The 13,599-nt window shown below is 39.2% G+C and overlaps 1 protein-coding gene across 1 annotated transcript in view; it reads right to left on the minus strand.

The window, feature by feature from the left end:
- Window positions 1-951: 951 nt before the first annotated feature.
- LOC131035270 (uncharacterized) overlaps window positions 952-13,599 on the minus strand; it is a 249,602-nt gene continuing 236,954 nt past the window's right edge. The window contains exons 8-10 of the mRNA XM_057966940.2: window positions 2,126-2,224; window positions 1,910-1,977; window positions 952-1,528 (exon numbers count right to left, since the gene is read on the minus strand). Of these exons, the coding sequence (XP_057822923.2) occupies window positions 1,927-1,977; window positions 2,126-2,224 (150 nt within the window). The 3' untranslated portion in view covers window positions 952-1,528; window positions 1,910-1,926. The remainder of the gene's footprint in view (window positions 1,529-1,909; window positions 1,978-2,125; window positions 2,225-13,599) is intronic.

The raw sequence follows: 13,599 nt of genomic DNA on the forward strand, positions 1-13,599 counted from the left end.
TACTATCAAGCAATGCCTTGATCGGTCATGACTGATCAAGACATTACTTGAACGTGCCCCTTTGCTAATTATATTAATAACAAACGGTGCATATTAACAATCGATGCCAACCAGTATATGTTATACTTTAACAACCGATAACTATCGGTGTATGCTTAACCTTAACAACCCAACAGTAATCTGTGCTTCTTTATCATGCCACCCGATATTAATCGGTGCACATATAACCCGATATCAATCGGTGTCAGTTTATATTAACACCCGATACTAATCGGTGTTTGGTTAATTCGATTAATCATTAATTTACTATTAATTATGTCAACCGATATAAATCGGAATGCATTAGCATGATTTAGTAATCAATGAACATAAATAATGATATAGGATGATTATCGATATTAAGCATTTGATCGAACTGAATAGATTAATTATATGCAAATGAAGAATGGTTAGCAAATGAAAGATTAATTGCTTGAAGGTTTTCATCATAATTATCGATATGATAAATGATTGAATGAGAGACTTCATTTATCTCTCATTCAATCATTTATCTTACTGAAGCAATCATGCATTAACAGTAATTAGAAAAATTAACTCTTTTTTAGTGTGTGTCTATATATGTGTGTGTATATATGTGTGTATGAGAGAGAGAGAGAGAGAGAAATCTTATTAGTATGATATGTGTACTCTTAATTTCTCCAATAGTACTTGAACTCCCCAATATTATCCAAACCATTTAACTATCTTAACCCACAAAGGTTCACATATGGTGGGTCCGATCAAAGCCCACATCATTATTTTACATATATAGAACATCATTTAGTGTATCCGTTTTAAGGTTTCATTATAATGATCAAGTCATTATCACATGAACTTCAATTAGCAAAGGTAATTAATATTTTTTAACAATTTCAAACAATAAATCATGAAATCTGTTTTCCTTACAGTATATACTGCCATAAGAATCACTATAATTTTGAAAAAAAAAAAATCATACTTAAATCTACATAACATCGTATAGCGGTTAATCAATGATTATTTTTTGACATTAAAACGCAGCAAAACAAAAGTGCTGACCTTTTAGACAAAACAGCCTCGTCATATGAATGTATGATACATATAGTACATTTACTTAGCTCTAGGAAAATACTTCTAAGAGGCAAACAAAGTACAATAATTTTCACGTTTCAAAATTTGTCCCTAAGAGCTCTGATGTCACTTCCACCTCACTGAGAAAGCATTCAAATTTTCACAATAGAAGCACTGAAATGACCCCTAAACAATTTGACTATCTCTGCTGATAGTCTGTCTTACAAAATTAATAAGAACTAACTCGTACTTCAAAGAACTGGGCTTGCAAGAGATCTACTTAGAATTAAGTAATTATATCAAGAGGCTAAGAAATGAAGTCCATTTTAGAAGACTAAAGATGTTATTTCATACCAACAACACCTAGATTGCAGGCTTTCTTAGCTCCATAGATCCTTTGTTTTAAGGATCAAATATGCAATTTTAAACCAGCTGTGCACTGCCAAATTACACAACAGAATTAAGCTCTTATGCATGAAATTCAATCTAAAAATATGGCCTAGAAATGAAGATTCCCCTCAGTCAACTTCTGAATAAAATTTGCAACCTATTTAGGCAAGAAATTATCTTTCTGCGGTATAATTTATATTGGAAAATTGGATTTGTGTAAATAGAAGTGAATTTGAGAATAAAAATCTAGCAGCTTGATCTTACTGTAACGAAATGAGACAAAAATGACCATTTTAATGTTCCAAAAAAATGAGCTTTACAAATAAATTTGATAAAAGAACATACAAAATTCAGTCAGCACAAAAGTATTCTTATAATAACCGAGTCCAAAAGGTCATATAATACAGCAAAAGGAAAAAAGAAAACTCACACGGCCATCTCTATATTTCAACCGTAGTCAATGACTATTCTAGAATTCAGAGTTTGGTGCTTCCGAACCTGCATTAAAGAACAAAGTTGTCGCATACAATCATGACAGTTTTGGAAAAGGTGAGCACAGAAACAATTCATAAAAAGGAATCATATTTTAATCAAGTTCTAAAATCAAGCGAGACTGCTTGATTTGGAAATGAAACAACGGATTCACCTTCACTCCAGCCATGGACAATAATTTCTGGGAAGCGAGATATGCCGGATCAGCATTATTATTCTTATCAATGAAATATATCACTTCTACAACACCAGACTGCAAGTAACACAGTCAATATGAAGTTCTATCCATTAAAATATTTATGCAAAGTATATGCAAGACCACAAGTTCCTTCTTGAATTTGAGCATAATATACATGAATAACAAAAAAATCTAATCAGAGATCCATAATAGGTGGAAGAGAATGATAAGATTAAAAGAATACTGGATAAATATGAAACAATAATTAAATCTAATACAGACAAATAGAAAGCAAACCTAAGCCGAACACCAATCCTCATGAGCAAGCCCTTTCCCAATCAAACTACTACACGGAACACAAATAATTCTTTAAACAGGTACTTTGGTATTAATATAAATATTATCTTTCAAAACAAATGAATTGGTGAATGCTTGCAGAGATACTAATATGAAAACTCTTAAATAATGTCACTACTTGACAATGACTATGGAGTTTTATAGATACTATCAGTGCCATCTTGTTATACTTGAACAAAATCTAAAACAACATGCCACCTATAATATTCATAAACAAATTTTACAACTCTTAATACATATTTGTCTCTTTTCTAATTTCAGCTCTTCTTTAGTAGCTACAAATGTAAACTCTCAACAACTATTTGGATTGTTATGCGACAGGTACAATTTCCTTGAGCATGGTGCTGCACCCATATGAAATTTCCATATGTCAAGCCTTTTCAGCTAAACCCTTGTCTTTTTTATGAAAGTCAAATCATACATCAGGGTTGTCTTGCTTGTCCTCGAGGTTTTGTCTTCTCTTTTATGCATCTTTGCAAGATCAACCATGGGTTTATCAAGCGAATCGGCAAGAAGAGGACAAAGTATTCATGCACAAAAACAGTGAACCCATGTCATGGCAATAGAACCAAAGAATTAAAGTGTATTTGAAGGTTATGGACTAGTTTCCATTGCCAGAGTGCACTTATAAATAGAAAACATCAGCTATAACTGTGGTTACACTGTAAGGCGTGCCTTTCTATGAAGAAAAACAAGTTTACATTATGAGGTGTGCACCTATGTGACGGAAAATTATGCTCAAGAAATGTATTGTCAAAGGCACCCATGTAAAGGGAGCAGATGCATACTTTCCTAGTTCAAAATTCAATGGTGACAGGCACACCTATATAAGGCAAATAATTGGGCTTATGATCCAAGGGTCAAAATTGCATTGTTAGGAATGCACCTGACTGGGGGAATATCTTTTCAAAGATCAAAATAAAAATCACTTACCAGGTGTATACCTCTGTAAAGGGAAAGTTTATTTTAAATTTACAACATTGAAAACAATTTTCCTGTAGATAGGTGTGCATCTCTGCAAAGGAAAAGAAGTGAATAAATTTAAGAAGAATTTGCAAGCATTAGCATGCACTTGTATCAGGTGGAGAGGCTATGATTTTCAAAAGATGACTTCTCATCATCAAGGGTGCATCTGAAAAGGAAGAATGAGCTTGAAGTTTAAAAGTCACAATCCCACTGGAAGGCATGACCATATTGAAGGCTGGTAGGTTTTAGTGTAATGGAAGTTTGAAAATCAGTCTTATAAGTACATCTACAAGAGTGGTGCCTTTTCAAACAAATGAGAAAGTGACTGACTAGACTAATGAAGGAGATGTTATATTTAGGAGACACTGGGAACGAAAATAGAGAGCATTTTGTGTTTAACATAGTTCTATATGCTATATTTACATCATCTGATTGCCATTGGATTGCATCAGCAGAGCACCAGTATTTGGTGAGTCATAACAGAAAAATATCTGTAAATTCATTCACTTTGAGAAGTGACTGTTGTGGTCCTTTGCGCCAATGCCGTTGGGGGAATATGGGATTCGGAAGCATTGTGTAATGGCCTCAGGAGCTGATTGATGTATCCCTCGGCCTGCTCAGCACGAGCCCGATACATGTTTTTTTCAGCTGTTATCTCTTCAAGCTACCTGAGTATATTCTGCACTAAATCTTTGAATTCTTCTTTTTCTTTCTCCTTAGTGGCTCGTCCAAAGGGGACAGTTGTTATGCTATAATCCACTAGTGTAATCTGATCTGTTGGCTTGTCTACAGGCAGGGCGGCGATGTGAAGAGTGTGGTTCCTTTGATCATCCTTAGTCATTCTAGAATATGCCTTAGGCTTTTTCTTCCCCTTAGCTTTAGCTTGGTCTATGCGCGAGAAGATGTCCTCCAGATCAATAGGTGGTTTGGTGGCGGCCTTGTGCTAGGCTCTGGCAATCAACCATTCTTGAGGTACTGTCTGGGTTGATGATATGGTTAAGTCTGCATTCTGTTCTTTGATGTTTTCAGCCGACTCATCACAGATTCGCAGCTGTTCTGCTACCGGAGGGGTGGAAGAGGTGCCAAGTTCCTTGTTTGCAGCTGAATTTTCTCCCACTTCACTGAACAATTGTCTGGTATCTTCATGTGATGGTTGTTCTTCGGTCCTTTCGAGCTCGCGAGTCTCCTCTGTCCTTTTCTCTCCTTCGACGATAGAGTCATCTTTGGTCGTATTGTGGAGCAGCAACTCATGGCGGCTCTGTTGAGTGGGTTCATGCACCTCGATCCCTTGAATGGATGGAATCTCTCCTTCCTCTATTTGGTTACCCGGTTCGGTTGATTCAATGGCTCTTAGCTCAGCTTCCAGCATGTCGGGTGCGGGAGGATCATCAGCTTCAAATGCATCAATGCCACTCTGGGAAGGTGGAGCAGGTATATAATCTAATTCTACTACATCGTCGGACGAACTGGGGTCCTTTGACGATGAAGTGACCTTTGGTCTCCTTATAGGAGTCTTTTCCCTTCTTGTTCTCTTGGACGTCCAAGTCCCTCTGCAAGCCTTAGCTTTCTTTCTTTTCTCGGGTTTTTCAATTTCTTCCCTAGGTGCACTGGACGTTCCTTCATCCTCGGAAGACTCAGAATCGAGGCTGCCCATTAGGTGGTAAGTGAACTGGACCCCCTCATGAATTAGTCTTTCAATCTGCTGATGTAACCATTGGTCTGTATATCTTGTCGGGGCTGCCATGACTGCCTCGAAATCGTGATCGGGTCTTGGGACCAATCAACGCTTGGCAAAAGATGCCTTTTTGCCTCAAATTCCCGGACCTGGAGGCAATTTCCTGAATCTGTGAGTTGATCTGGGACCCGGCGGTATTCAAAGAGCTGCATTTGTTGCACACTCAGCCTAGAATATTCATGTCTCCGGACCTCATAGTCATCAGAGCAATTTTTCCAATAGTCTTCAACTGATTCCTTTGCTCTGTACCGCCTGCCATAGGCTCTCTTTGCCAAATTATCGTGATCGAAACGTTTTCTCGGAAAATGCTCCTGAAGGCCATAAGAGGCCAGCTCTGCGAGGGATTCCTCTGCTAGGGTGGGGGTCTTCAGATGGACATCCTGGTTGCCTATAATCATGGGGAACGCGAATCCAGCCTACTTGCTTTCTCTGAGTAAGATGCCGGCCGGACGTGACTGCCTTGCGACCTCCATAAGAACTATTTTGTCGATTGGGTACCGTGGAAGTCGGAGAGGGGCACCATCAAAGCACGCTATTTGGATATAGGAGAACCTTGGGAACTAGATGAACCAGGCACCATACCTCTGTACCAGAATGGTAGCTTGCTCTGAGAGCCTTATGTGCAATCCTCCCTGCATTAGCCTGACCAGGCGCATTGTGAAGGCGTCATTGACACACTCATATTGGCCAATTGCATAAGCTGGGCTGCTCTTTTCTCTCTGAGCTATATCTTGGCAATGCAGCTGCGGATAACAATCATAGACCTTTACCTGACCAGGCCCATTCCCGATTTCACCTTTCATTATCAAACCTAGCAGCGGCTGGTTCTTGGCGAACATGTAGACCAAATAAGAGGTCATAGTGAAGTATTTCTTTGTTTCAAGCTCTATCAGCTGAGTGTGGATGTTGTCGCTTATGATCTGGGCCCAATAAAACTTAGACTTCCCCGCGAAAACTTGCTCTGTGAAATAAAACATCCACTCTTCAAAGTAGTTGGATTTAGGAAGTCCCATAACGCGGCTGAGTAATGTGACCATATCCCCATGCTCATTATGAAAATCACTTCTTGGGGTCTTTTTCCCAATTCTGGCGCTTGGAAGCCTTCTCTCCTTGTACCACTCTTCATTCATTAGTGTTCTGCACCTGGCGGGATTCATATCATATGCCCCTTGTGCTTCATCTATAGTCATGGCTTTGGGATTGTTTGGGAAGGGAATGTTGAATGCGTCGCCAATGGCCTTAGGAGTGAAGTTGGCGAGAGTCATATTCTCGAGGAGCACTAATCTGGAACCTGGTTGATAATGTCGGGCAACCTCTACCACTAACTCGTAGTTCTGTACTGCTGGAGGAAATCCTGCCGCTTGGGTGATGCCACTTTCCACCATCTGTCTAGGCTTGCCATATGCGTTAGGGGAGAAGACCCGATTCCTGAAGTCTTGGATGTCAATATGGCCTAGGTCGATATCACCAATATTGTCCCAGACGCTCTGAACTTTTGACTCCCTCAATCCCCCTCTTTGATACTAGTACTTCATCCTTTCAACTTTGCATGGGATATCTGATTTGGATGCTCGCGATGTCTCGACTGTAGCGGGCATCTTTGATGATTCTACCGCCAATTTAGGCATTTATCCTGCACAGCTGGACGCAAATTATGAGGCGATACAAAAGAAGTAAGGCGGGTTAGATAGAGAATACTCCAGCATTCAAGGATTAATTCAAAATTTAGATTGGAAACAGAGTGACATTGCTAGCTGGGAGCTTGATTGAGCAAAACATTTATTCATGAAGCTTTTGATCGCGAATTTATATCTAAGCACTTTCTAGATTAATTTTCAAAAGGGGCAAAGCTCGAAAAATTCTCCTAAGTTTAAAAAATGCAATTTTTGGTTAAATCTTAGGAGCAAATTCTAATTTTCGACTGCTTTGAATGATGCTTTCATAATCGGAAAAAGATGCAAACTTTGAAGATTTAAGCATTTTAATCAGTTTTGCACAGGCATGCATCCAATTTATAAATATTTCGTATGATCAAGAAAGACAAAGCATACTTACCTGATGAAAATGGATGGTGAGAAATTGCTCAACCTTGTGCAAAGACGAATGGATAGTTCTGCAAATTTTGAAGATTTTACAGTTATCTCTCTAATTCAAATTTTCGCGGTTTGGATGGAAAAGAATTTTCAATGCCAAGTTTAGACTAAGCGATTTTTACCTTTAGGTGAAATGGCAATTTGAACTTGAATGTTTGGAATAGTCTATGTCAGCGTTTTACCTTGGACACAAATTATACTCTCTGGCTTCCCTTTCAAAATCGAACGAGATCCTCCCTTAAGCGAACTTCAGCAGTATGGAGGGGTTTAAAAACTTCAAATTCTTCACGTTTCGTTCCCAAATTGCGAACTTCGGAGCTATGGCGCTGTGATCTTCGAAGGAATGGAGGGGTTTTATCAATTTCGAATTCCTTATACTTGGCCTACGCGCTGCGGCTTTGGGCTCTATAGCGAATTTCGGACCTTGGAGAGGTTTTGCAAACTTCACCCTTGCTTCTTCGCGTCCTTCCCTTTAGCTTGCAAACTTCAGAGCTATGGAGGTTTTGCGAACTTCGGAGCTATGGAGGTTTTGCGAACTTAAACTGTGTTTTTTAAACCCTAAGTGTGAACTTCGGAGCTATGGAGGTTTTGCGAACTTAAACTGTGTTTTTTAAACCCTAAGTGCGAACTTTGGACCTTTGTCTTTTCGGATTTTTTAACATTTTTGCCATTTTAGATAAACTTCGGACCATTTAACGCCCTTCGCAATTTCGGAGTTTCATCGCCTTTTGGTGAATTGGAGTATTTTTGGAGTCTGACGCACTTTTTGCAATTTTGGAGCTTTCACGCTTTTGGTGACTTAAAGGCATTTTCGGACCATTAGCACATTTTTGCAACTTATCCAAATTTTCAAATTTCGGCCCCTGGGTCTGAAATTAGGTGACTTAGGTGAATTCGGACCTTTGGAGGTCTTTTGCAATTTTAAAGGCATCTTCGGACCTTTTGCCCATTTTGCTAACTTTTGAATTTTATTTTTTTTTAAATTTCGGCCCTTGGGTCCGAAATTCGGCCTATTGGGCAATTTTGGAATTTTTTAACCTTTTGAAATTTTACTCTCAGGGTCCGAAATTCGGCCCTTAGGGCGATTTTGCCAACTTAAGTGAAATTTCGGACCTTGGGCCAGTTTTCGCAATTTCGGACTTTGGGCCAGTTTTGTGAGTTTTAAGGCATTTTCGGACCTTAGGCTCATTTTGGAAATTTAACAAATTTTGAAATTTCTCTCAATTTGGCCTGAAAGTCTGAAATTCGTCCTTAGAGCGATTTTGGTGATTTCCTTTTCTCCTCGAGAAGCGTGAGCTTGGGCACTTGGGCAAGTTTGTCAACCTTGGCATTTTGCCAGGAAAATCGCTCCTTCTCCACCAGCAGGCGAAAATCGTCCGTCATTCAAATCTCGTAAACTCCGTAAAAACAAACCGTATGCAATCCATCTCATCGCTCTCCGGCGAAAAACGGTAACTTTGGGTCCTCGTGTGACCTTCAGATGCATTGCTCTTTGCTTGGTGGACTTCGCCAACTTCTACCACCATACGCCTATCCGAGGTGATTTCACAATTTTGAACAAACTCTTAGTATTCATGCCCGAGGGCTAGACTAGCCTAAATGGAGTCATCGGCTCTTTTCTTTCAACATCATCACTTCATGGACCAGTCGCGGGCTCCCTCGAAAGGACGCAAGACACTCTGCGCGAAACTCAATAGGGCGAGGACGAAAGGCTCAAAAAACAGGAAGGGGGACCCTGTCGGCGACAGGAAGCGTGTGCAACGCACAACAGAACAGTGCAATCTTCAAAGGGACTTGGAAGATTTTCAGACTGGAAAAGCTCGGTTAAGCACCCAATTCTGGCGCAGCTCAGACGGACATCTGCAATTGAACTAAGCACAATCGAAGGCTCAGGTTAACCATACAAAAGGATACACAATCAGTATATCCTCAATGGTATGAGCCCGAATCTATCGAATACTTGCACACCCAAAATAGAAAGATCTATCTAAAATGCTGAGAGAAACCATGCAAACAGGATGAAAACAAGACAATAAACTCCAAATCAATGTCTATATATTGATTTCAGCTGCCTATTACAACAATTTCTGCAGCATCTCTATGCTACTGCTAAGATCTAACCTATTCTACCTCTAAAATTTAACTCTCTCACCAGAGTCTAACTATTTAACAAAAATCTCTAACTATCTAACCCTTTACAAAAGAAAGGCCTCTGCTTTTTATAGATATTACAATTTTGAATCGAAAGCAAGGATGGACTGCATCCAAGGGCTGCAACCTGCCATCCAAAAGCTGGCAGCCTTAACCCATGCCCATTAAATTCTCACCCATCCATTCAACCACAATTTCAACTACCTGCCACTATTTGGCTTCAATTTGAGTCTATCCGGTAGTTGGACATAACTGTCCACAACTGACTTGTTTCCCCTTTCTTTCAAAATATCTGAGTGGGACCTACAAGCAGTTTTACAATAAAACAATTTCAGCTTTTTAGAAATTGAATTCCTGGAATTAAATCCAGTTGTGTGCTTTTTCTCGAGAAGGCATAAACTTGCAACATTCAGAGTGTTCTTTGGTCTTTGGTCCCTATGGTGGACTTCATCTTTGTTCAGCAGCACAATTCCCAATGTTTGGTTGCTCTCGCGCTCCTGCAGCACGTTCCCACACCTTTTTTCTTTTCCAGTCTTCAGCGCCTGGCCTTGATTGCGATCCTTCTTCGATTTGCATTTCAGGTCTTTCTCCTAGTTCTCTAATGACGTCCTGTGACCTGCGAACGATCAATTTCATTTCAATAAATCAATTTGAAAAATTAATTAATTTAATTTAATAAATATTAAAATTTAATGCCTGGAGGGTCATTTGAAAATTTCCCAAGTTTTAATGCTTTTACTCCTTCCGCGAATTTAGTTGTTCCTGGCAATTTCGGGCAAGAGGGGCGTTCGAAAAGTTTTAAAAACTTTGACATTTTCACCCCTTAATGGTGAATTTCGGGATTTTGGGCACTTTTGCAAACTTTGGGATTTTGGAGTGTTTTGCCAACTTTCACTTTTTAACATTTTGGCTAAAAGGTCCGAATTTGGCCCTTTGGGGCATTTTTGCCAACTTTTCACTTTTCACATTTTCACTTAAAGGTTCAAATTCGGCCCTTTGGGCACTTTTGCCAACTTTTCACTTTTCACTTTTCACATTTTGGCTAGAAGGTCCGAATTTGGCCCTTGAGGCATTTTCGCCAACTTTTCACTTTTCACATTTTCACTTAAAGGTCCCAATTCAGCCCTTTGGGCACTTTTGCCAACTTTTCACTTTTCACATTTTGGCTAAAAAGGTCCGAATTTGGCCCTTTGAGGCATTTTTGCCAACTTTTCACTTTTCACATTTTCACTTAAAGGTCCAAATTTGGCCCTTTGGGCACTTTTGCCAACTTTTCACTTTTCACATTTTGGCTAAAAGGTCCGAATTTGGCCCTTTGAGGCATTTTCACCAACTTTTCAGTTTTCACATTGTCACTTAAAGGTCCAAATTCGGCCCTTTGGGCACTTTTGCCAACTTTTCACTATTCACATTTTGGCTAAAAGGTCCAAATTTGGCCCTTTGAGGCATTTTTGCCAACTTTTCACTTTTCACATTTTCACTTAAAGGTCCAAATTCGGCACTTTTGCCAACTTTTCACTTATCACATTTTCACTTGAAGGTCCAAATTCGGCCCTTTGGGCACTTTTGCCAACTTTTCACTTTTCACATTTTGGCTAAAAAGGTCCGAATTTGGCCCTTTGAGGCATTTTTGCCAACTTTTCAATTTTCACATTTTCACTTAAAGGTCCAAATTCGGCCCTTTGGGCACTTTTGCCAACTTTTCACTTTTAGCCAGTTTGCCAATTTTCAAATTTTACTGTGTTTTCACCAAAAAGGTACGAGTTTCGGCACTCGGGTGAGTTTAGGAAAGCCTTGAATGATTTTCGGGCAAATGGCGTATTTTGCTAGTTTTCAACTTCTGGAGTTTTGCGAACTTGAAGACTATGGACGATTTGATTTTTAACCATAGCAAACTCGGGTGATTTGGCTTTGAGGTATGAAAGGTATTTGCAGAAGCATCCATTTCTCGCGCACAGGCAAACAAAAATTGGGGGGGGTCCCCTGTCAACTGACGGGGTGTGTGTGCAAGCACAACAAGTTGGTGTCTGTAATGTTTTTCCATTTTGAGTTAATTTTTGACTCAGGCTACACTTCTTTGCTAGCAAACTTCACCTGGCCTTTCCTTGAAGGTGCTCCTTTAGTTGTCATCAACTTGCAATAAATATGAAAAATTCAACATTACTTTTCAAGAAAATTTTAAGTTTTAATTCTGATTTTGGACGTTTTGCTTGAAAATTTCACTTTCAGCCTGCCAAAAAGCTACATTTCTGTGAAAAATCAGACTGAAAATGGAAGAATTTGAACTAGCACTTAGCAGATTTCGTCAATAAATGATCGAGACAGAAGAAGAATGAAAAAAATCAGTCAAAAATATGGACTTTTGAACTTCTAGAAATTACTTTTGACTGATTTTGGCGAAAATCTACCTTCAATTCTGAAAATCCTATCTTCAACTCGGAAAAATCACTTTATTCTCTCGAAATTATGTCCTTCAATTCAGAAATTTTACTTTATTCTCTGTCCACTTCAAAAATTTGCTTTATCTTCAAAAATTCTCCTCCAAAAATCTATTTTTCGAAACCTTGACAGAGCCAAAACTTTTTCACAATCAAACTTTGGAGAGAATGAATTGAAAGTTATGAGTTAAACTTAATATAGAGTTGAAGAAGTTCGATTTTTTTAGCAACTTCATGTTTTTCTTTAGATTCATCGGACTTGGACTTGTTTTATTCCTTCCAAAATCAAAATTTAATCTTCCCTTTGGGCAAGTTGGCATGGAATCTTCTAGATTCTTCTTGAGTTCAAAAATTTTCTTGAGTGTTGGATTTTCGAAAATTGTTCAAGTGTTGGAAAAATATAAAAATATTCTAAGTGTTGAGTATATTTTTCCAACTTCAAACTAGTTTAAGCCTTTATCCATGGTGGATTTCATGTGCTTCATGCCATGTTTGTCTATTTCTCTAGCCATTTCTTCTTTTTCCTTGGCAAACTTGATCATCTTCATGCTAATTTTACCTAGGGAAACTTCTTATTTTCCAAACCATACTTCATTTGATCATTTCTTTTTACTTTGGCGGACTTCACCTTGGGCTAACCACCTTGACATTCCTCCTAGGTGGACTTCATAACATCTTGGACCTTGTCCGTTCTAACCTTGGGTGGACTTTGATATCTCTTGGACATATGCATGGCGGAGTTGGCCTTTGTTTGGACACTTTCCCAAGTGCCTAGGCAGACTTCACCCTTATCTAGCCATTTTGCTAACTTGGCATGGCGGACTTTAAGACTTGCATGCCATTCTTACTTATTGGTTGGGCGGACTTCATCATTAGCATGCCAAAAGGTGGGCAGACTTTGCACTTTCTTTGCCATCTTCCCTCTATTCTTTCCTTGGCGGACTTTGTCTTAGTTTGGACATTGTTAGAGTAGACTTCACCTTTGTCATGCCACTTCCTTTCTAGGTGCTAGGCGGACTTCATGATCAACATGCCAAGGCTGGGCAGACTTTGGCCTTAGCTTGCCAAGGCGGACTTTGTGGCTTCTAAGACAAGTTTGCAAACGCCTAGGCGGACTTTTGCAATGTTTGGCCATGTTGAGTTTAGCCTTGACGGACTTGGCATCTAATTTGCCATCTCCCCTCTATCTCTTCTTGGCGAGCTTCATGATTGGCAAGCCAAGGTCATGGCGGACTTTACCTTTGTCTTGCCATCTTTGCCTTTATTGCATAGTCTTCTCCATTTCCGCTATTAACACTTACATGAATTCATTCAATCAACAATTCATGTTTTTCTGGAACATCTGGAACAAAACCCTCTCTGGAGATTTCACCCTTCTTTTTACACTTGGAGACACAAATTTTTTATTCTAAAGACATGAATGTTGTTGCCATTACCCAAGGGACCCAATCCTAGGTCAACTTTCAAAAAAAGCTGAAAAAAGCAAAAAAGCAAAAAGCAAGCCAAAAAAGTTGCTTCCCAAATTAGTCCCAAAGTGCCAAAAATCAAAAAGCAGAATCCCACAAAATAGGAAGGTGTCAGAATTGACCCTAAACAATTGTGATTTTTGTCCTTTGGGCCTTTTGAGTGCTTTGGTGGTGTCCAAATGTCATGTCCCCTCTTTAGTTTGTCTAGTAGACACATGTGAGTTAGCCTATTATGGGGGTCTCG

Source organism: Cryptomeria japonica, chromosome 2, assembly GCF_030272615.1.
Source record: "Cryptomeria japonica chromosome 2, Sugi_1.0, whole genome shotgun sequence".
Classification (NCBI taxonomy): Eukaryota; Viridiplantae; Streptophyta; class Pinopsida; order Cupressales; family Cupressaceae; genus Cryptomeria; species Cryptomeria japonica.